The sequence below is a fragment of the Mustela lutreola genome, chromosome 2 (assembly GCF_030435805.1).
Source record: "Mustela lutreola isolate mMusLut2 chromosome 2, mMusLut2.pri, whole genome shotgun sequence".
In the NCBI taxonomy this organism is placed as follows: Eukaryota; Metazoa; Chordata; class Mammalia; order Carnivora; family Mustelidae; genus Mustela; species Mustela lutreola.
The window spans coordinates 49,164,788-49,186,770 of record NC_081291.1 but is presented as its reverse complement, the minus strand read 5'-3'; the positions used below and the strand labels follow the sequence as shown (position 1 = coordinate 49,186,770).

General features: G+C 38.3%; 1 protein-coding gene across 1 annotated transcript; it reads left to right on the top strand.

The window, feature by feature from the left end:
• The first annotated feature begins 1,540 nt into the window (after window positions 1–1,540).
• LOC131825526 (coatomer subunit gamma-1-like) lies at window positions 1,541–21,232 on the top strand. Its single transcript, XM_059165019.1, is given in 3 exon segments — window positions 1,541–1,784; window positions 19,388–20,640; window positions 20,643–21,232. Coding segments are annotated over 3 exon segments (1,797 nt in total). The 3' UTR covers window positions 20,943–21,232.
• Window positions 21,233–21,983: the final 751 nt, after the last annotated feature.

Here is a 21,983-nt window from a genome sequence, read left to right as displayed (position 1 = left end):
ATTTCTATACATTAAGCCTTGACTTCCACACCTACCTCACTTCTTATTGTCCCAAATATTTTCCCTAGAATTTTGAAAATATCTGACTGTGCTGCTTAAAATCTTGGAACACATGTACACACACAATAACTAACATATGGTAGCATATCTTCAATTAGTTCTCTCAATTCTGAATTAGATACTCTGGATCAGTGGTTCTTACCTGTAGGTGATATTGCCCCCCAGTGGATGTTTGGCATTGTCTGGAGATATTTTCAATTGTCGTGATTGAGAGAACGCTTCACAAATCTAGTTGGTTGAGGCCAGGGATGCTGCTAAACATCCTATAATGCACAGGGGAAAAAATAAAATAAAATTCAGTAGTGCGGTTGATAAATCCTAATCTGGATTAATAGGCCATGGGTTATGGACAAAATTCTATTATTTAAATTTTTTATCACTTTCAATATCTATAATGAATTCAAACAGATGGAGAAAGAATTTCAATCTTCTTTGTAATTTTTTTCCTATATTCTTTCCATTTTTTTTTTCTTTTTCAAGACATCATGTCCAATATATCATGACATTACAATTGGGTTCTTAGATCTTTAATAAAAAAGTGAAATAAAAAACACAATGCACTTAAACTCAAGAAACCATGGTCTTAGTTTCAATTATGTCTTTTATTAGAGTTATGATGTGGGAAAAATCATTTAATCCCTTAGAAACTAATTTTCCACCTTTTCAATATAAAATATTTAGATCATTGATTTCAAATGTTTTTTCATCTAATAAAGAAGACCACAGTGTAAAAAGAAACTCAAAGAAATGCCACTGGGGAAGAAAACTGAGGAACCAGGAACCTTGCTAATTTAGCTCACCTCTTTTCTCGACAATGGTACCAGAATGTGGATTTTTCTAAATTCATTTTACTAACCACAGAATTCAATTAACTCTATTTTCCTTTCCAGCACTAATGTTTAATGACTAAAGGAAAATTTATCTGTCCTAGGCCCGATTTTTATAATTCTTTGCTCTCTATCAGGGATTAAAGTTTGACCTAATAAAATAACCAATATCTATCCTTTTAGATAACAACATGTAGAAACATTTTGGAAATAAACACAGAGAGATCTCTTTGGGAATTATTCTGATACTTGTATTTCCAATCATAACGCCAATCTAGTGCAGGTGACATTTTAGGTGAGGGTACTATTTTACTTCTGTCAAATAATGTGAAAAGATAGCTCTTTCAAGACTTGCCGAAAAAGGACAGGTCTAAAATGCCAAACCACAGAGCAAACCATGTTCCTGAGACAAAGACAAGTGATGGAAGGTCACTCCCTAGAGCATCCACTTGCTTGGGCGGGGGTGGGGGGGAGCCTCATAAACAGAAAAATACTTTTAATTTTTTGAAAAAAGGAAAAAAGTACAAAACAATATTTTTAAAAAGATTTTATTTATTTATTTTACAGAGAGAGACACAGTGAGAGAGGGAATACAAAGAGGGGAGCAGCAGAGAGAGAGGGAGAAGCAGGCTTCCCACTGAGCAGGGAGCCCAATGTGCGCTCTGCACCTCCGGGTGCCCACAGGCACGCAGCCCGCCCAGCGCCTGCTGCGCTCCCCTCCTGCTCCCTCCCTGAGACCCCACTTCCCCACTCGGGACACCGCTGGTCCCCGCAGGCCCAGGTCCCCGCGCCCCCTCAACGCACCGGTGATGGCCAGCGGTCATCCCCAGGGAGCACGGCGAGAAGGGTTCAAGAACCCAGACAACTCTCAAATCTCACCTCGAAGCCAGGTGACATGTGGGGGGCATCCATCCATCCTAGGACCCTGGGATCATGACCTGAGCTGAATGCAGATGCTTAACAAGTGAGCCACCCAGGCACCCTAAAAAACAATCTTTTTGTTGTTAACAGGATTCTTCTAACAGTGTTTAAACTAAAATTTGAAAATAAGGTTTGGGAGGGCCAGAAAATGAGCAGGGATATATAGCAAGCAAAGGCACTTACTAAGAATTTATCCATCTTTTCTAGTCCATCCCAATTCATTGATGTATAATTATTCTCAGTAGCTTTTCATGTTCTTTGTATTTGTATGGTATCAGTTGTCACGTCTCCTCTTTCATTTATGTTTGTTTAAATCCTCTCTCTTTCTTCATAAGTCTAGCTAAGGGTTTATGTATTTTGTTTTCTTTTCACAATACAAGCAATTGGTTTCATGGATCATTTCTACCGTCTCTTTAGACTCTTCTTCATTTCTTTCTGCTCCAATCTTTATTATTTCTTTTCTTCTTTTAACTTTGACAATAGTTTGTTCTTCTTTTACTAGTGCCTTGAGGAGTAAAGTCAGGTTACTTATGTGAGATCTTTCCTTTTGCTCATTGTAGGTGTTTACCACTGTATAAACATCTTTCTTAGAACTGTGTACTACAAGTTTTAATATGTTGCATTTTGCTGTATTCCATAGGTTTTGATATGTTGTAACTTCATATGTCTGAAGATTTTTTTGTTTCCCTTTTGTATCTTCTTTGCTCCACTGGTTGTTCTGTAGCATGTTGTTTAATCTCCAAATATTTGTGGATTTTCAGTTTTCTCTTTATAATTGATTTCTATTTCTATACTCTTGTGGTCAGTAAAAGTGCTTTATATGATGTCAATCTTCCTATATTTTTCTGAAGAACACCTACAGATGGCCAATCGGCACATGAAAATGCACTCATCATCACAAATCATCAGGGAAATGCAAATCAAAACACAAGACATCACCTTGCACATGAGAATGGTTATATCAAAAGCCAAGGGTTTACAAGTGTTGGAGAGGATGTGGAGAAAAGGGAATACTTGTGCACTGTTGACGGGAAGATAAACTGGTGCAGCTGCTATTGAAAATGTATGAAGTTTCCTCAAAAAGTTAAAAATAGAGCTACCACATGATCCAACAATCCTACTTCTGGGTATATATGCAAAGGAAATGAAAACAGGATCTTGAAGAGATGTCAACAATCTCATGTTCAATGTAGCATTATTCACAGTAGCCAAGACATGAGAACAGCATAAGTGTCCTTCAATAGATGAACAGATAAAGAAGATATAGGATGGATACATACAAAAATATTATTAAGTCATGAGAAAGAAGGACATCCTGCAATTTGTGACAATATGGATAGACTTTAAGAGCATAATGCTAAGTGCACTAAGTCAGACACAGAAAGAAAAATATTGTATTATCTCATTTATATATGGAATCTAACAAACAAACAAACAAATAACTTGTAGAAAGAGAAACTAGAATGGTGGTTACCAGAGGCAGGAGGGTTGGGGAGAAAGGGGAAATTATGACCAGAGTACAAACTTCTGGTTTTAAGATGTAAAAGTTCTGGGGATCTAATGTACAGTATGGTGATTATAGTTAATAAAACTGTTTAATATATTTGAATGTCCTCATCACAAAAAAGAAATGGTAATTATGTGAAATAAGGGAAGTGTTAGCCAACCCTATGGTAGTCATCATTTTGCAATATATAAATGTATCAAATCAACACTGTATACCTTAACTGTTACATAATTATATCTCAATAAAACTGGGGAAAAGTTCTTTTCTAAATCTTGCTCTTTCTTTCCCTTCTCTCTCGATTAATGTTAAACATTTTGGTTTCTTCTTTTTATTACAAAACAAAATTTCCCAGATGACTAATGTAGAATATTAATCTCAAAAAGTGTTAATATTTTCTTCTTTATTTAAAAAAGTAGATGACCAAATATACCCTTTTGTGGATCCATTCCCATTGCCAAATAAATTTTCTGAGAAGTTCTATAGCAAAATTAAGTTTTTAAATTGTCTCCCAAAGATATTTCACAATTGAACTCTGCCCCAAACTTCTTATATTTTTCAAGCAATGGCTATTAAAACCTATGAGGCAACTAGCAGAACAAATTCTGGAAAATGTTAATCTTTGACTTTTATGTTCCTGTCCATCTCTTCCTTTCAAAATTCTTTGCAATCTGGATTGTGGCCCTTAACATACTACTCCCTTAGTAGCAAAAGCACTTTTGCAAGAATCCTTGAGGATTCTGAATTTTTTATTTCAATGTTGTCTTTTAAGTCTCCATCATGATTGGCTTTTCTGCAAAGTACATAACAGAACCCATCACTCACTCCTTAATTTTCTAAGTCCCTTCATTTTCAAAGAACTATTATTATCTTCTGATTTTCCTCCTCTTAAGTGTTTCTTTTTTTTCCCCCTTGACTCTTTCATCTTATAAACAAGTCACCACTAGGACTCCACCCTTAGTTCAACTATTTCTTTTGTTTTATTTTATTTTCTTGTGTGATCTCATTTACCACATGCATTTAGTTATAACAACTGGTTGTCAGTAATTCTCAAATCCATATCTCTAGCCCAGATTCCAGTTCTGAGTTGGAAAATAAAATCTCAGTAATTCCCAAATAATAGTCCAGAGTTTGTGAACTCTTTGTGGGTAGGAATGTTGTGTTTCATTCCTTTTTTAATTTTTTTTTTTATTTTTAAAGCTCAGCACTTCAATTACAGTGCTTTCATCATTACACATACTTCATACAACTTGGTTGAATCAAAATTGTTAACTAAATAAACCACATGGTTCAGTAATACATCTTAAAAGTGTGAAGTCAGTTTAACTTGCCATTCGTTAAATCACTTAATTTCTTTGGCTGTCAGTTTCATCTGAAAATTGGAAAAGATGGACTGATAATTGCTATGGTTCCTATTAGCATTACTTTTTTGTTTCTAAAATTTTCTATTATCTTTCTTTAAAAATGGAAAACATCTTATTAAAAACACCACTTAAAACAAGAGAAATCTTACATAAGCAATTATGTTACTTCAGTTAGATTCATTTAACAAACTTTTCTAAGTGCCAAGTATATGTCAGGCAATTTTATTAAGATAAATAAAAAATGCCATCTCTCTTCCACCACCCACTCACATTCTCTCTTTCTCTAAAGAAAATAAAAATCTTCAAAAAAAAAAAAGTAATGATAAAATACTTCCCTAATTTTGAAATGTAACAAAACTGAATCTAATTGCAAAGACTTAAAAAAAATGCACTATGTTAACCATCAAATAATTATTCCATTTTTTGTTTACTACAAACTTCAAAAAGGTGAAGGAAAAAAGGAAAATCAGAAAAAAAAATTGGCCAAATATTGCTCAGAAGTACTGGAAGGCCAAATAATGATGTCCAGTCATGGAGTGGAGTTTTGAGTGAGGCAAATGACCTATAGACGTTTATAAGTTAAAAGCCATCTGCTAAAGAACTAGATGCTATCCTGTTCAATTTTTTTCAGAGATAGAGAGATGACTCAGAAATCTCAGGATATTGAGAAAGATTTAAATTTAACCCTCCTCACACCTGAGTGAAGAACATTTAAAAGAGTTGTAACTAATGTAGACTAGCAATTAGTGATGAGGGCACACACTTTCAGTTGCTCTTATGTCTTTAACACTTTCTCTAAATTATACAGTAAAACATTACATAAAATACTGGAAGAAAAGCTAACATAAAAATAATTCACAAGGGGGCCTATTTCTAATAGGTAAAACCATTTATTATTAGTTTTTGCACTTGGTGGAAAATATGAATGACTATTTGTGATCCCCTTTGCATGATTCTTTTTGCATTCAGGGTCCAGTCCCCACTCATCCTGATATTCCCCAAAAATAACTGGTACGTGTCCACAAGTAGGTGGTTGAATTCAACTAAGTGAAGAGGAAAAAGGAAACATATAATATATGTATGATTGATACTACCATATAAAAAATATGTAAATATGGCAGGAGCCCTTTTAACGGGCCTCTACTTAACAAACCCATTGGATTAACTAAGAATCCCAATTTCCCTTGCAAAGCCCATAATTTATGTTCATCACCCAAGCCCTGCTCAAGGCTACTAAATTATGGTCTAATAGTCTCTCATTTCTGCTACCACCAGATAAGCTTGCATGCTTACTAAGAACAATTTGTATTTTTTCCCAAATCTTTTTTTCTCCAGGTGTACTTTTTGTTACTTCTTTCATTATTTATACAACTAATGGAATATGAGCATGGAGAGAACAGTTCTTTAGAAAAGAACAAATTAACAATTTAACAAATTGTTAAAAAAAAAAAAAAAAAGCCCTGACTCATGTACAGAAAAATGTAAATGGAAAAAATTGGGAAGGAGATTTTTGCAAATATGTTTGAGTTCTTATTTCAATTTAAAAAGACAACCTGGAATTTAAAGACAATGCACTATGGATACAGTTTATAAAAGATAAAGAACACAGTCCTTCAATCAGCAAACTCACATTAAAAAAGCAAAAACAAAACAAAACACACACACACAATAAAATATAACCCTACTTTAAAATATTGGAAAATGAAAGACAGTTGAAGCAGTGCATTAAAAATATTAAACATTTTTGGGGCACCTGGGTGGCTCCGTGGGTTATAGCCTCTGCTTTTGGCTCAGATCATGATCCCAGGGTCCTGGGATCAAGCCCTGTATCAGGCTCTCTGCTCAGCAGGGAGCCTGTTCCCTCCTCTCTCTCTGCCTGCCTCCCTGCCTACTTGTGATCTCTGTCTGTCAAATAAATAAGTAAAATCTTTTAAAAAATAAAAATATTAAACATTTTTAAAATACTACAATGAAGGCTTGGCCATGAAACTTACCACCTCAGGTAAAAACAGGACTAAGCCCAGAATAACACAGTCACTGCATAGTTTCAAGACCAACATAGACTTGTTTTTCCTCATGGGGAAAACTTATCTTCACACCTTGACTATGTTAACAACAGCAGAATCTCAAAATTCCTAAAGATTTTGTACGACCAAGGTAGAAGCCAGGATTGGAGATATATCTGGTGCATTTTACTTAGCAGCCTCATAGTCACTTATAGATAATCTTTTAAAAACTCTTTTTGCAAGAGAGGTACCTAGAAAATTCTTTTGCTTTGGATGCCTGCTTTTAAATCATGTGGAAATGCCTCTTTATTTTTATTAAACACCCTGTTATTAAACACTCTGAAGTTGGTTCCCCCCGCCTTTGGTAGTGGTTAGTTGTAGCTAAAGAGAGAGAGTGGCTTGGTATGCCTAAGAGAATAAACATGAGATAGTGTAGGGTCTACACACAATGGGAGAGGGATCTAGAAGTTCTGGTATTCCTCTGTGGAAGAGCTCAAAATTGGGAGCCAAGCTTGCCATGAGGCTAGGACCACCCTGATGAGGGAATAGGTAGCCTTGGGATGGTTGCTTTGACATGAATAGTCTAAGCCAGGGCCTGGATGGCAGGTATTTCTGAGACTCAAAAGATTTGAGGAATCAGTGAGAACCAAAAGAGAGCCACATTATGGGGAAAAGGGAACCACCATGTTCTGAACAGACCATAAATTATACCAACCTCAAGGTATTTCAGCAGTAGGTAGAGCAAGTTGTGAAACCATGGCTCAGAGTCTAGTTGAGATGAGTTAATGAATCATCTGGAATTTATCTGAAGTAATGAAGAGAAGAGCATGCATACCAGAGACCTCTTCTCCAAATCCATGGACATAGGTATCTCTCTGTACCTAGAGGAGATTTATAGTAGGAAGAGGAATCCTGGAACATCATTTGATATGGGATCAACAAACGTGACAGTAAGTGTGAACTATGGCTTGACTGAATATTCATCTCCTAATATATTACTTTCCCTCACGAAGTTTAAGTTTTTCTGAAGTTCACTTATGGAAAAATAAGGAAACTATATTGTTCATTGTTTCCACATTTGAATGGGAACATATGCAATTTTTAAACATATACACATATATACACACTCAAACATATATGCACACAAATCTAAGATTTTTTTTTAAAGATTTTATTTATTTATTTGACAGAGATCACAAGCAGACAGAAAGGCAGGCAGGGCAGGGTAGGGCAAAGCAGGCTCCCCACGGAGCAGAGAGCCTGATGTGGGGCTCGATCCCAGGACCCTGAGATCATGACCTGAGCTGAAGCCAGAGGCTTAAACCACTGAGCCACCCAGGCACCGGCTAAGAATTTTAAAATGAAAGGGCCTGAGAAGAAATGATGTTGATCTCTTTGGAGAGAAAGCAAGATTTATTCCATTGATGTAAAAGAAAATTGATGTGAATTAAAGTGTAGAGTTCTTATCTTTGTTTTACTTATTAAAATGATTCATGGGCAGTTTTAGAAAATAGAAGCCCTAGTATACACCCTCAAAATGTTTTTAGACAGTCATAAGAATTCACGTACAGAGTTAATTATTCTGATATATGTAAATATCAGTAGCTTAAAAACATATGGAAACCCTAGAGCTATGGAGAATTATTTTATGCATGAGATTAATTGTGGCCTTCTTTTCTCATTTTTTAAAACTCATGGCTGATGAATCAGAACAATAAATTTAATAAGAATAACACCATATTATGCGGAGGTATTTTATTGAAAAGTTCTGTTTTTGATGAAATGTATAACATGTTGTTAATGAATCAGTCTGTTTTCACAAGAACACTAAAGTACATTTTAAAGAGCCAAGTGTTTAGCAAGACAATAGTTCTATCATCATGGTATAAAACAACCAATTTGACTTTTTTTTTCTCCAAAATTATATTTTCTTGACTATCTGAAAGCAAAAATGGCAAATTTTATTCTAGAGTCATAATAGTAGAACTTCAATGCTCAAGTTTCCAGCTTTGCTTTCTTTTTTTCCCCTAAAATTGCCCACTGTTTTCCAAAACAAATTTCCCATACAATACCATCAGAAAAATGCAGCAGTGGGGGGCCTGGGTGGCTCAGTGGGTTGAGCTGCTGCCTTCGGGCTCAGGTCATGATCTCGGGGTCCTGGGATCGAGTCCCACATCGGGCTCTCTGCTCAGCAGGGGGCCTGCTTCCCTTCCTCTCTCTGTGATCTCTTCTCTTCCTCTCTCCTACTGTGATCTCTCTCTGTCAAATAAATGAATAAAATCTTTGAAAAAAAAAAAAAAAAAAAAAAAAAAAAAAGAAAAATGCAGCAGTGAATTTTGAAACAAAGTCAGAAACTGTACAGATAACCTCTCCTTTTATAAGAATATCTTACTTATGATCACTTTCTCCTCAGTTTTTGTTTTAACAGTGCTTGACTCTTTCTTAGAAGATATGCAGCTCTAACTCAGTTAAACCCTGTCAGCAAAAGTGAAAATGCCAGATTAATTACAGAAAAATCCAACGGAATTAAAGTTCTTTTAACAAAGTTAATTTTGCTAAAAGAGGTTGTACTTTCATTCTTTTACATTTTCATCAATATTATAGACAACAATAGATAGAATATTCTCTCGTCAAAGTTTGATTTTCTTCCTAAACACATTTTATTTCCTGATCTAATGTGGAAAATAAAGGTTTACTTTATCACTAATACTACATTTCTTGGGTAGTCATGGTCTCCGAAAAGGTCACAGAATAGTGCAAAAATATAACGTTGTATTGGCTTTCTTCTCATTAAAGCTGTTAAACCTAATCATAACTTTCTTTTTCCCATCAGAAGTTATACCTTCTATTTCTATTATGCACTGGCAATTCATCCTTGAATGAAATGGAAACCATTCTGTTTCTCATTGAATTTATATTCAAATAGAGGAAAGGGACAACAAGAAGTATACAATAATAAAAATAATTTCTCATTTTAATGAGAAAATGATGAGGGGCCCCTGGGTGACTCAGTCAGTTGGGTTTCTGCCTTCAACTCAGGTCATGATCCCAGGGTCCTGGGATCGAGCCCCACATCTGGCTCCCTGCTCTGCTGGGAGCCTGCTTCTCCCTCTCCCTCTGCCTGATGCTCCCCCTGCTGTGTGCACGCGTGCGCTCTCTCTCTCTGTCTCTCTCTCTATCAAATAGATAAAAATCTTTTTAAAAAGGACATTAAAAAAATAAAATATCTTTGATGAAAATGGGATATTGAGGCAGATATATCTGAAGGTGAAACGCGGAAACCTAATTTAGATGAGGTGGGCAGGAGGGCATATCTAAATAAGTGGCATGTCAGGCAGGGCTTGAACGTGAGAAGAAACTAATTTCAAGAGAGAAAGAAAGAAAGAAAGAAAGAAAGAAAGAAAGAAAGAAAGAAAGAGAAAGAAAGAAAAGAAAATAAAGAAAAAGAAGAAGAAAGAGAAGAAGAAAGGAAGGAAAGGAAAACACTTCTCTCTGAGGGCAAATGGGATGCTAGGAGTTGGAAGGAGACTGGATCATAGAAAATATAACATAAAAACAGTGTATCTGCAACATAGTAAGCAAGGTGGAAAGTGACACCAGACACAGCTGGAGTGTTGGTCAGTAGACAGGATATGATAGACATGAGAAGGCCTTGCTGTCACTGTAAAGTTTAAGTACTGTCCATTTTTTAAAATATCAAATGTCGAACAGGGCAAAAAGTAACAAGTTCTTTCTTTGTGCTGATTTAAGAATTCTGTGATGGCAGCTACATTCTAAACTATTAAAATCTTTACCATCATAAAACACTTTCTCAGCTCTCTCAGACTTTGCTCTGTCCCTACCATCAATTCCTAGTAATGCCAAGATGCCAATAGTACAAGCACTGTAAAGCATATATTTTTCCAGCCAATAATAGTTTAATCAGTAGGAGTAAGAATGTTTTGAGGCTGGGACGCCTGGGTGGCTCAGTGGGTTAAGCCTCTTTCTTTGGCTTAGGTCATGATCTCAGAGTCCTGGGATCGAGCCCCGCATCAGATCAGACTCTCTGCTCAGCAAGGAGCCTGCTTCCCCTTCTCTCTCTGCCTGCTGCTCTGCCTGCTTGTGATCTCTCGCTCTCTGTCAAATAAATAAACAAAATCTTAAAAAAAAAAAAAATGTTCCGAGTTGCAAGAGTTTGGGCACATACCATTCAACAAATATACTTTGGGTCACACACCTGGTCTACCTCCCAGATCTACTTCTCATTCTTCTAATTGTGGTCTGTAATAGCCACAGGTCATGGGTTCTAACAACTGTGCACCTGTAATTATAAGGAAGGACTGTTTTCCATAATTCTTCTCCTCCTCTGTTAGAAACACTGAGTCCATGGTTCATTCTTCCACCCCTTTTGGGGTAAACTAACAAATCCATTTTATACATTTAATAATTTTTTACTTTTTTAATTTCTCAAAATCTCACTTTTCTTAAGCAGAGATTATTAAATTATTTCCAAGAACACTCAGAAGTAATTGTGTTAATCATGAAGTTTTAAGTGAAATTCATTTCTAAGAAACACATGAAATTCTGGTGGGGAGGGAAAATCATGATAATTTCATACTCTTCCACAAAATTTGGCATTTTATAAAATAAATGAGAGGTTTCAAGCTGTTTCTGAGAACAATAAAACAACACTCAATAACTGCAGGGACTATAAATCTTATAATTAATAAAAGTTATTTTAATTCTAATTATAAATAATTACAAAATATAATTATTATATAAATATAAATTATATAATTATATAAAATATAAATTATATAAAATATAATTATAAAAATAATTATAAAATATAATTATTGAAAGACTTATGGATTCATTAATTATATTTATAGTTAATAACCATGGGAGTTTAGTACTATTTCACTAAATTACTTATTTTTTTTTTGTTAGGTCAGAGTACAGCACACTAGAAGGATGAGTGAGGTAGCTCAAACTTCTACAAATGGAGACATTTAGCATTTGGAGACATTTTCTCCCCCTCCTTTTCCTTCAAGCATTCTTAAGCTTTTGTCCAACAGAAAACAAGCTCTTTCAAACTCTTAGAGTGAGTTCAGATAAGCTAATTTCATTTCAGATATGCAGTGAAGAATATGTTCTTGAAAATTGCAATTAGTAATAAATTAAATAAGAACAGAGCAAATAGTGTGTGAGCCCCAGCAAGCATGCCAGTACTTTAATGTGTTGTTTTTGCCTGCCCCACAATCTATAGGTATCTCTAAAGAAGGTTCCAAATAAATTATATCATGGATTCTTGTTATCCCAAATATTATAAGGAGTGAGGAATTATTTATATCAAAAATTACAACAAAATAAACAAAACAAAGAAACAAAACCCACTACATTAGAAGCAGAAGGCAGAACTGATAATGTTCTCTTTGAGTACAGGTCCCAACAGGAAATCAATGTATTGCATGCCTAGCCTTGAGGATAAGCAATTATCTTCTTGGCTGAAATCAGGATGGGAGATCCAGGTCTCATGGCTATATGACACTAAAAATAGAGCTACGTTTGGTGGCTGAATCAAGCAGAATTATGATATTTGATTACTCGTTCTGTTATCCCGGGATGAGTTAAACATTGAGGAAATTCCCTTTCATTTGTTGAAAGGAGTAGCCAAGTTTCTGTGGTGGTTTTCCATTAGAAACTGGAAAATTGGAGGAGTCAAGATGGCGGAGAAGTAGCAGGCCGAGACTACTTCAGCTAGCCGGAGATCAGCTAGATAGCTTATCTAAAAATTGCAAACACCTGAAAATCCATCGGCAGATCGAAGAGAAGAAGAACAGCAATTCTGGAAACAGAAAACAACCACTTTCTGAAAGGTAGGACGGGCAGAGAAGTGAATCCAAAGCGACGGGAAGATAGACCCCGGGGGGAGGGGCCGGCTCCCGGCAAGCGGCAGAGCAAACGCCCACAAAATCAGGACTTTTAAAAGTCTGTTCCGCTGAGGGACATCGCTCCAGAGGCTACCCGGGGCAAAGCCCACACGGGGTCAGCGTGGCCTCAGGTCCCGCAAGGTCACAGAAGGATCGGGGGTGTCTGAGTGTCGCAGAGCTTGCGGGTATTGGAACGGGAAAGCCGGCTACAGAGACAGAGCCAACAGTAAGCTCGCAGCTCGGGGTGACCTTGAACCGGTCGCAGGCTCCGTGAGCTCGGAGTGTGGCCGGAGGTCAGGCAGACGGGAGTAACTGGGCGCGGTTCTCTGAGCGCGCACTGAGGAGTGCGGCCCTGGGCTCTCGGATCCTCTGGGCCGGAGACCAGGAGGCCGCCATTTGTATTCCCGTCCTCTGGAACTCTACAGAAAGCGCTTAGGGAACAAAAGCTCCTGAAAGCAAACCCAAGCGGATTACTCACCCCGGCCCCGGGTAAGGGCGGTGCAATTCCGCCTGGGGCAAAGACACTTGAGAATCACTACAACAGGCCCCTCCCCCAGAAGATCAACAAGAAATCCAGCCTAGACCAAGTTCACCTACCAAAGAGTGCGGTTTCAATACCAAGGAGAGCAGCAGAATTCTAGAGGAGGAGAAAGCAAAGCACGGAACTCATGGCTTTTGCCCTGTGATTTTTTTTAGTCTTGCGGTTAATTTAATTTTTTTCTTTTTCATTTTTTGTTTTTTTTCTCGCCTTCGGGTAAAATTCTTTTTTTTTTTTTAACTGTTACCTTTTTCTTTTTTAACGATTTTTTACTAGTTTATATAATACATATATTTTTTCTTTTTTATATTTTTCTTAGGTGTTTTCTTTTTTTTTAAATTCTTTTCTTTTTTTTTCTTTCTTTTTTCTTTTTCTTTTTCTTTTTTTTTCTTTCTTCCTTTTTGAACCTCTTTTTATCCCCTGTCTCCCCCCTCACGATTTGGGATCTCTTCTAATTTGGTTAAAGCATATTTTCCTGGGGTTGTTGCCACCCTTTTAGTATTTTACTTGCCCCCTCATATACTCTTCTCTGGACAAAATGACAAGACGGAAAAATTCACCACAAAAAAAAGAACAAGAGGCAGTACCGAAGGCTAGGGACCTAATCAATACAGACATTGGTAATATGTCAGATCTAGACTTCAGAATGACAATTCTCAAGGTTCTAGCCGGGCTCGAAAAAGGCATGGAAGATATTAGAGAAACCCTCTCGAGAGATATAAAAGCCCTTTCTGGAGAAATAAAAGAACTAAAATCTAACCAAGTTGAAATCAAAAAAGCTATTAATGAGGTGCAATCAAAAATGGAGGCTCTCACTGCTAGGATAAATGAGGCAGAAGAAAGAATTAGTGATATAGAACACCAAATGACAGAGAATAAAGAAGCTGAGCAAAACAGGGACAAACAGATACTGGACCACGAGGGGAGAATTCGAGAGATAAGTGACACCATAAGACGAAACAACATTAGAATAATTGGGATTCCAGAAGAAGAAGAAAGAGAGAGGGGAGCAGAAGGTATACTAGAGAGAATTATTGGGGAGAATTTCCCCAATATGGCAAAGGGAACGAGCATCAAAATTCAGGAGGTTCAGAGAACACCCCGCAAAATCAATAAGAATAGGCCCACACCCCGTCACCTAATAGTAAAATTTACAAGTCTCAGTGACAAAGAGAAAATCCTGAAAGCAGCCCGGGAAAAGAAGTCTGTAACATACAATGGTAAAAATATTAGATTGGCAGCTGACTTATCCACAGAGACCTGGCAGGCCAGAAAGAGCTGGCATGATATTTTCAGAGCACTAAACGAGAAAAACATGCAGCCCAGAATACTATATCCAGCTAGGCTATCATTGAAAATAGAAGGAGAGATTAAAAGCTTTCAGGACAAACAACAACTGAAAGAATTTGCAAACACCAAACCAGCTCTACAGGAAATATTGAAAGGGGTCCTCTAAGCAAAGAGAGAGCCTCCAAGTGGTAGATCAGAAAGGAACAGAGACCATATACAATAACAGTCACCTTACAGGAAAACAATGGCACTAAATTCATATCTCTCAATAGTTACCCTGAATGTTAATGGGCTAAATGCCCCTGTCAAAAGACACAGGGTATCAGAATGGATGAAAAAACAAAACCCATCTATATGTTGCCTCCAAGAAACTCATTTTAAACCCGAAGACACCTCCAGATTTAAAGTGAGGGGGTGGGAAAGAATTTACCATGCTAATGGACATCAGAAGAAAGCAGGAGTGGCAATCCTTATATCAGATCAATTAGATTTTAAGCCAAAGACTATAATAAGAGATGAGGAAGGACACTATATCATACTCAAAGGGTCTGTCCAACAAGAAGATTTAACAATTTTAAATATCTATGCCCCCAACGTGGGAGCAGCCAACTATATAAACCAATTAATAACAAAATCAAAGAAACACATAAACAATAATACAATAATAGTAGGGGACTTTAACACTCCCCTCACTGAAATGGACAGATCATCCAAGCAAAAGATCAGCAAGGAATTAAAGGCCTTAAACGACACACTGGACCAGATGGACATCACAGATATATTCAGAACATTTCATCCCAAAGCAACAGAATACACATTCTTCTCTAGTGCACATGGAACATTCTCCAGAATAGTTCACATACTCGGTCCTAAATCAGGACTCAACCGGTATCAAAAGATTGGGATCATTCCCTGCATATTTTCAGACCACAATGCTCTAAAGCTAGAACTCAACCACAAAAGGAAGTTTGAAAAGAACCAAAATACATGGAGACTAAACAGTATCCTTCTAAAGAATGAATGGGTCAACCGGGAAATTAAAGAAGAATTGAAAAAAATCATAGAAACAAATGATAATGAAAATACAACGGTTCAAAATCTGTGGGACACAACAAAGGCAGTCCTGAGAGGAAAATATATAGCGGTACAAGCCTTTCTCAAGAAACAAGAAAGGTCTCAGGTACACAACCTAACCCTACACATAAAGGAGCTGGAGAAAGAACAAGAAAGAAACCCTAAGCCTAGCAGGAGAAGAGAAATCATAAAGATCAGAGCAGAAATCAATGAAATAGAAACCAAAAAAACAATAGAACAAATCATGAAAGTAGGAGCTGGTTCTTTGAAAGAATTAATAAAATTGATAAACCCCTGGCCAGACTTATCAAAAAGAAAAGAGAAAGGACCCAAATAAATAAAATCATGAATGAAAGAGGAGAGATCACAACTAACACCAAAGAAATACAAACTATTATAAGAACATACTATGAGCAACTCTAGGGCAATAAATTTGACAATCTGGAAGAAATGGATGCATTCCTAGAAACATATAAACTACCACAACTGAACCAGGAAGAAATAGAAAGCCTGAACCGACCCATAACCCATAAGGAGACTGAAACAGTCATTAAAAATCTCCAAACAAACAAAAGCCCAGGGCCAGACGGCTTCCCGGGGGAATTCTACCAAACATTTAAAGAAGAACTAATTCCTATTCTCCTAAAACTGTTCCAAAAAATAGAAATGGAAGGAAAACTTCCAAACTATTTTATGAGGCCAGCATCACCTTGATCCCCAAACCAGACAAGGATCCCACCAAAACAGAGAGCTATAGACCAATATCCTTGATGAACACAGATGCGAAAATACTCAACAAAATACTAGCCAATACGATTCAACAGTACATTAAAAAGATTATTCACCACGACCAAGTGGGATTTATTCCAGGGCTGCAAGGTTGGTTCAACATCCGCAAATCAGTCAATGTGATACAACACATCAATAAAAGTAAGAACAAGAACCATATGATACTCTCAATAGATGCTGAAAAAGCATTTGACAAAGTACAGCATCCCTTCCTGATCAAAACTCTTCAAAGTGTAGGGATAGAGGGCACATACCTCAATATCATCAAAGCCATCTATGAAAAACCCACCGCAAATATCATTCTCAATGGAGAAAAACTGAAAGCTTTTCTGCTAAGGTCAGGAACACGGCAGGGATGTCCATTATCACCACTACTATTCAACATAGTACTAGAGGTCCTAGCCTCAGCAATCAGACAACAAAAGGAAATTAAAGGCATCCAAATTGGCAAAGAAGAAGTCAAATTATCACTCTTCGCAGATGATATGATACTATATGTGGAAAACCCAAAAGACTTCACTCCAAAACTGCTAGAACTTGCACAGGAATTCAGTAAAGTGTCAGGATATAAAATCAATGCACAGAAATCAGTTGCATTTCTCTACACCAACAGCAAGACAGAAGAACGGGAAATTAAGGAGTCAATCCCATTTACAATTGCACCCAAAACCATAAGATACCTAGGAATAAACCTAACCAAAGAGACACAGAATCTATACTCAGAAAACTATAAAGTACTGATGAAAGTAATTGAGGAAGACACAAAGAAATGGAAAAATGTTCCATGCTCCTGGATTGGAAGAATAAATATTGTGAAAATGTCTATGCTACCTAAAGCAATCTACACATTTAATGCAATTCCTATCAAAGTACCATCCATCTTTTTCAAAGAAATGGAACAAATAATTTTAAAATTTATATGGAACCAGAAAAGACCTCGAATAGCTAAAGGGATATTGAAAAAGAGCCAACGTTGGTGGCATCACAATCCCGGACTTCAAGCTCTATTACAAAGCTGTCATCATCAAGACAGCATGGTACTGGCACAAAAACAGACCCATAGATCAATGGAACAGAATAGAGAGCCCAGAAATAGACTCTCAACTCTATGGTCAACTAATCTTCGACAAAGCAGGAAAGAATGTCCAATGGATAAAAGACAGCCTCTTCAATAAATGGTGCTGGGAAAATTGGACAGCTACATGCAGAAAAATGAAATTGGACCATTTCCTTACACCACGCACAAAAATAGACTCAAAATGGATGAAGGACCTCAATGTGCGAAAGGAATCCATCAAAATCCTTGAGGAGAACACAGGCAGCAACCTCTTTGACCTCTGCCGCAGCAACATCTTCCTAGGAACAACGCCAAAGGCAAGGGAAGCAAGGGCAAAAATGAACTATTGGGATTTCATCAAGATCAAAAGCTTTTGCACAGCAAAGGAAACAGTTCACAAAATCAAAAGACAACTGACAGAATGGGAGAAGATATTTGCAAACGACATATCAGATAAAGGACTAGTGTCCAGAATCTATCAATAACTTAGCAAACTCAACACCCAAAGAACAAATAATCCAATCAAGAAATGGGCAGAGGACATGAGCAGACATTTCTGCAAAGAAGACATCCAGATGGCCAACAGACACATGAAAAAGTGCTCCATATCACTCGGCATCAGGGAAATACAAATCAAAACCACAATGCGATATCACCTCACACCAGTCAGAATGGCTAAAATCAACAAGTCAGGAAATGACAGATTCTGGCGAGGATGCGGAGAAAGGGGAACCCTCCTACACTGTTGGTGGGAATGCAAGCTGGTGCAACTTCTCTGGAAAACAGCATGGAGGTTCCTCAAAATGTTGAAAATAGAACTGCCCTATGACCCAGCAATTGCACTATTGGGCATTTACCCTAAAGATACAAACGTAGTGATCCAAGGGGCACATGTACTCGATTGTTTATAGCAGCAATGTCCACAATAGCCAAACTATGGAAAGAACCTAGATGTCCATCAACAGATGAATGGATCAAGAAGATGTGGTATATATACACAATGGAATACTATGCAGCCATCAAAAGAAATGAAATCTTGCCATTTGCGACAACATGGATGGAACTAGAGCGTATCATGCTTAGCGAAATAAGTCAAGCGGAGAAAGACAACTATCATATGATCTCCCTGATATGAGGAAGTGGTGATGCAACATGGGGGCTTAAGTGGGTACGAGAAGAATAAATGAAAGAAAATGGGATTGGGAGGGAGACAAACCATAAGTGACTCTTAATCTCACAAAACAAACTGAGGGTTGTTGGGGGGAGGGGGTTTGGGAGAAGGGGGTGGTATTATGGACATTGGGGAGGATATGTGTTTTGGTGAGTGCTGTGAAGTGTGTAAACCTGGTGATTCACAGACCTGTACCCCTGGGGATAAAAATATATGTTTATAAAAAATAAAAAATTATATTAAAAAAAAAAAAGAAACTGGAAAATTTCACTATTAACCAGAAATGGGCAGCCAATCTAATTATTTTATCAGATGAATTAACATGGACAATATCATTTGAACCTCTGCCTGGGGTGATGCAAAGATAATGAGAATTTGGATCAAAGAATATAAATGCAAGGGTTCTTAAGGTAGAGAGACCTCATAGTCACTGAGAGATAAACTTCAAAAAGATTCTCTTCTTGCAAGAAAGGCACCTAGAAGAATATGTTTGTGTTTCTTTTGAAGTTGTCTTAGTTCTAAGCACATTGTAATGCCCCTTTACCTCCTAAAAATTCTTCCCTCTGAAAAGGATTTGCTACTAGTCATTTAGTAAAATAAAGTCATTATGTCTTTTCAGCCAAGGAATGCATGCTTGTATTAAAAAATGCATTTAAGAATTTGTCTCCTCCTGGGGCACCTGGGTGGCTCAGTGGGTTAAGCTGCTGCCTTCAGCTCAGGTCATGATCTCAGGGTCCTGGGATTGAGTCCCGCATCGGGCTCTCTGCTCGGCGGGGAGCCTGCTTCCCTCTCTCTCTCTGCCTGCCTCTCCATCTACTTGTGATTTCTCTCTGTCAAATAAATAAATAAAATCTTAAAAAAAAAAAAAAAAAAGACCGCCTCATGAAGCAGATCTCATCCTTCATGTCAGAGATCTCAGATGAGTTTAAGGTGGTGGTGGTCCAGGCCATCAGTGCCCTGTGTCAGAAGTATCCTCGCAAACACGCTGTGCTCATGAACTTCCTGTTCACCATGCTACGGGAAGAGGGTGGCTTTGAGTACAAGCGGGCCATCGTGGACTGCATCATCAGCATCATTGAGGAGAACACGGAGAGCAAGGAGACCGGGCTGTCACACCTGTGCGAATTCATTGAGGACTGCGAGTTCACCGTGCTGGCCACCCCCATCCTGCATCTTCTAGGCCAGGAGGGGCCCAAGACCAACAACCCCTCCAAGTACATCCGCTTCATTTATAATCGCATGGTCTTGGAGCATGAGGAGGTCCGGGCAGGTGCTGTGAGTGCTCTGGCCAAGTTTGGAGCCCAGAATGAAGAGATGTTACCCAGTATCTTGGTGTTGCTGAAGAGGTGTGTGATGGACGGTGACAATGAAGTAAGGGACCGAGCCACCTTCTATCTCAATGTCCTGGAGCAGAAGCAGAAGGCCCTCAATGAGGGCTATATCCTAAATGGTCTGACTGTTTCCATCCCTGGTCTGGAGAGAGCTCTGCAGCAGTACACTCTAGAACCATCAGAAAAACCTTTTGACCTCAAGTCTGTGCCCCTAGCGACCACACCAATGGCAGAACAGAGAACAGAAAGTACCCCCATCACAGCCACCAAGCAGCCTGAGAAAGTGGCAGCCACCCGGCAAGAGATCTTCCAGGAGCAGTTGGCGGCAGTGCCAGAGTTCCAAGGGCTGGGGCCCCTCTTCAAGTCGTCTCCTGAGCCTGTGGCCCTCACTGAATCAGAGACTGAGTATGTCATCCGCTGCACCAAACACACCTTCACTGACCACATGGTGTTCCAGTTTGACTGCACAAACACACTCAACGACCAGACTTTGGAGAACTTCACAGTGCAGATGGAGCCCACTGAAGCCTATGAGGTGCTCTGTTACGTGCCTGCCCGAAGCCTACCCTACAACCAGCCTGGGACCTGCTACACATTGGTCACACTGCCCAAGGAGGACCCTACAGCTGTGGCCTGCACATTCAGCTGCATGATGAAGTTCACTGTCAAGGACTGTGACCCCACCACTGGGGAGACCGATGATGAAGGCTATGAAGATGAATATGTGCTGGAAGATCTGGAAGTCACTGTCGCTGATCACATCCAGAAGGTCATGAAGCTGAACTTTGAAGCAGCGTGTGGGATGAGGTAGGGGATGAGTTCGAGAAGGAGGAAACATTCACCTTGTCTACCATCAAGACACTTGAAGAGGCTGTGGGCAATATCGTGAAATTCCTGGGAATGCACCCTTGTGAGAGGTCAGACAAAGTGCCAGATAACAAGAACACCCATACGTTGCTCCTGGCTGGTGTGTTCCAGGGAGGTCATGACATCTTGGTGCGCTCCCGACTGCTGCTTTTGGACACAGTAACAATGCAGGTGACAGCCAGAAGTTCAGAGGAGCTGCCGGTAGACATCCTCTTGGCGTCTGTGGGCTAAGAGGCCAGGCTGCATGAGTCCTACTCCTACCCTTTTCTCCCCAACACTACGCAGAAGTCATGCCTTCATCCTGAATCCAGTGGAAACTCCTTCCCAAGGCTCTGTATCAAAAACAATTAGAAATCACTGGGGAAAATTTTTTTTTTAAAATTTAGCCCCTGCCCCAGGACTGCCAGGGGGTAACGTTTTTTTCTTTTTTTAAATAGGGGATGATTTTAGCTTGTCCTAGAACCTGCTGCCGGGCCTGTCAGGGTAGGGACATTACAAATGAATAAAATGCTCACACTTCCTCCTGAGTTTATCCCCAGAAAACCATCTTATCCATATAAATAAATCAGCATGTATTTATTGAAAAAAGAAAAAAAAAAAAGAATTTGTCTCCTAATTCCTAATGAAAGAAACCATAAAGAATGGAAAGGAGGAAGTGGAATATAAAAAGGAAATGGAAAGAAAAAAGAATAGGATGGAAAGGGAAAGGGAAAGAGAATTCAGAGAAAGAAAAAAAATTTAAGCATGAAAAAAGTGACAAGTGCTATGCTATTAACCTTCATGTCCTAATGCCATTTAGTTTCCCAACCACAAGAAGTATCTCAGATGCATTCTGAGAGATGACGTGAGATTTCCTTACTCTGAATTCACTTGTAGTGATGGGATCCTTCACCATTAGTATCAGCAAAAGGTATCATGCTAAGTGAAATCAGTCAGATAGAGAAAGACAAATAACATATAGAATCTAAAAAATAAACAAACAAAACCCCAAACAGACCCACAGATACAGAGACAAACTGGTGGTTGCAAGAGGGGAGGGGGTGAGTAATGGGTGAAACAGGTGAAGGGGATTAAGAGGTACAAACTTCCAATTACAAAATGAAAAATTCATGGAGATGTAAAGTGCAGCACAGGGAATACAGATTAATATTGTGTGGTGACAAATTGTGACCATAGTTAACGTAGTAAACATTTCATTATGTATAAAATTGTCAAATCATGATGATGTACATCTGAAACTGATATAATATTGTGTTGTTAACTATACTTCAA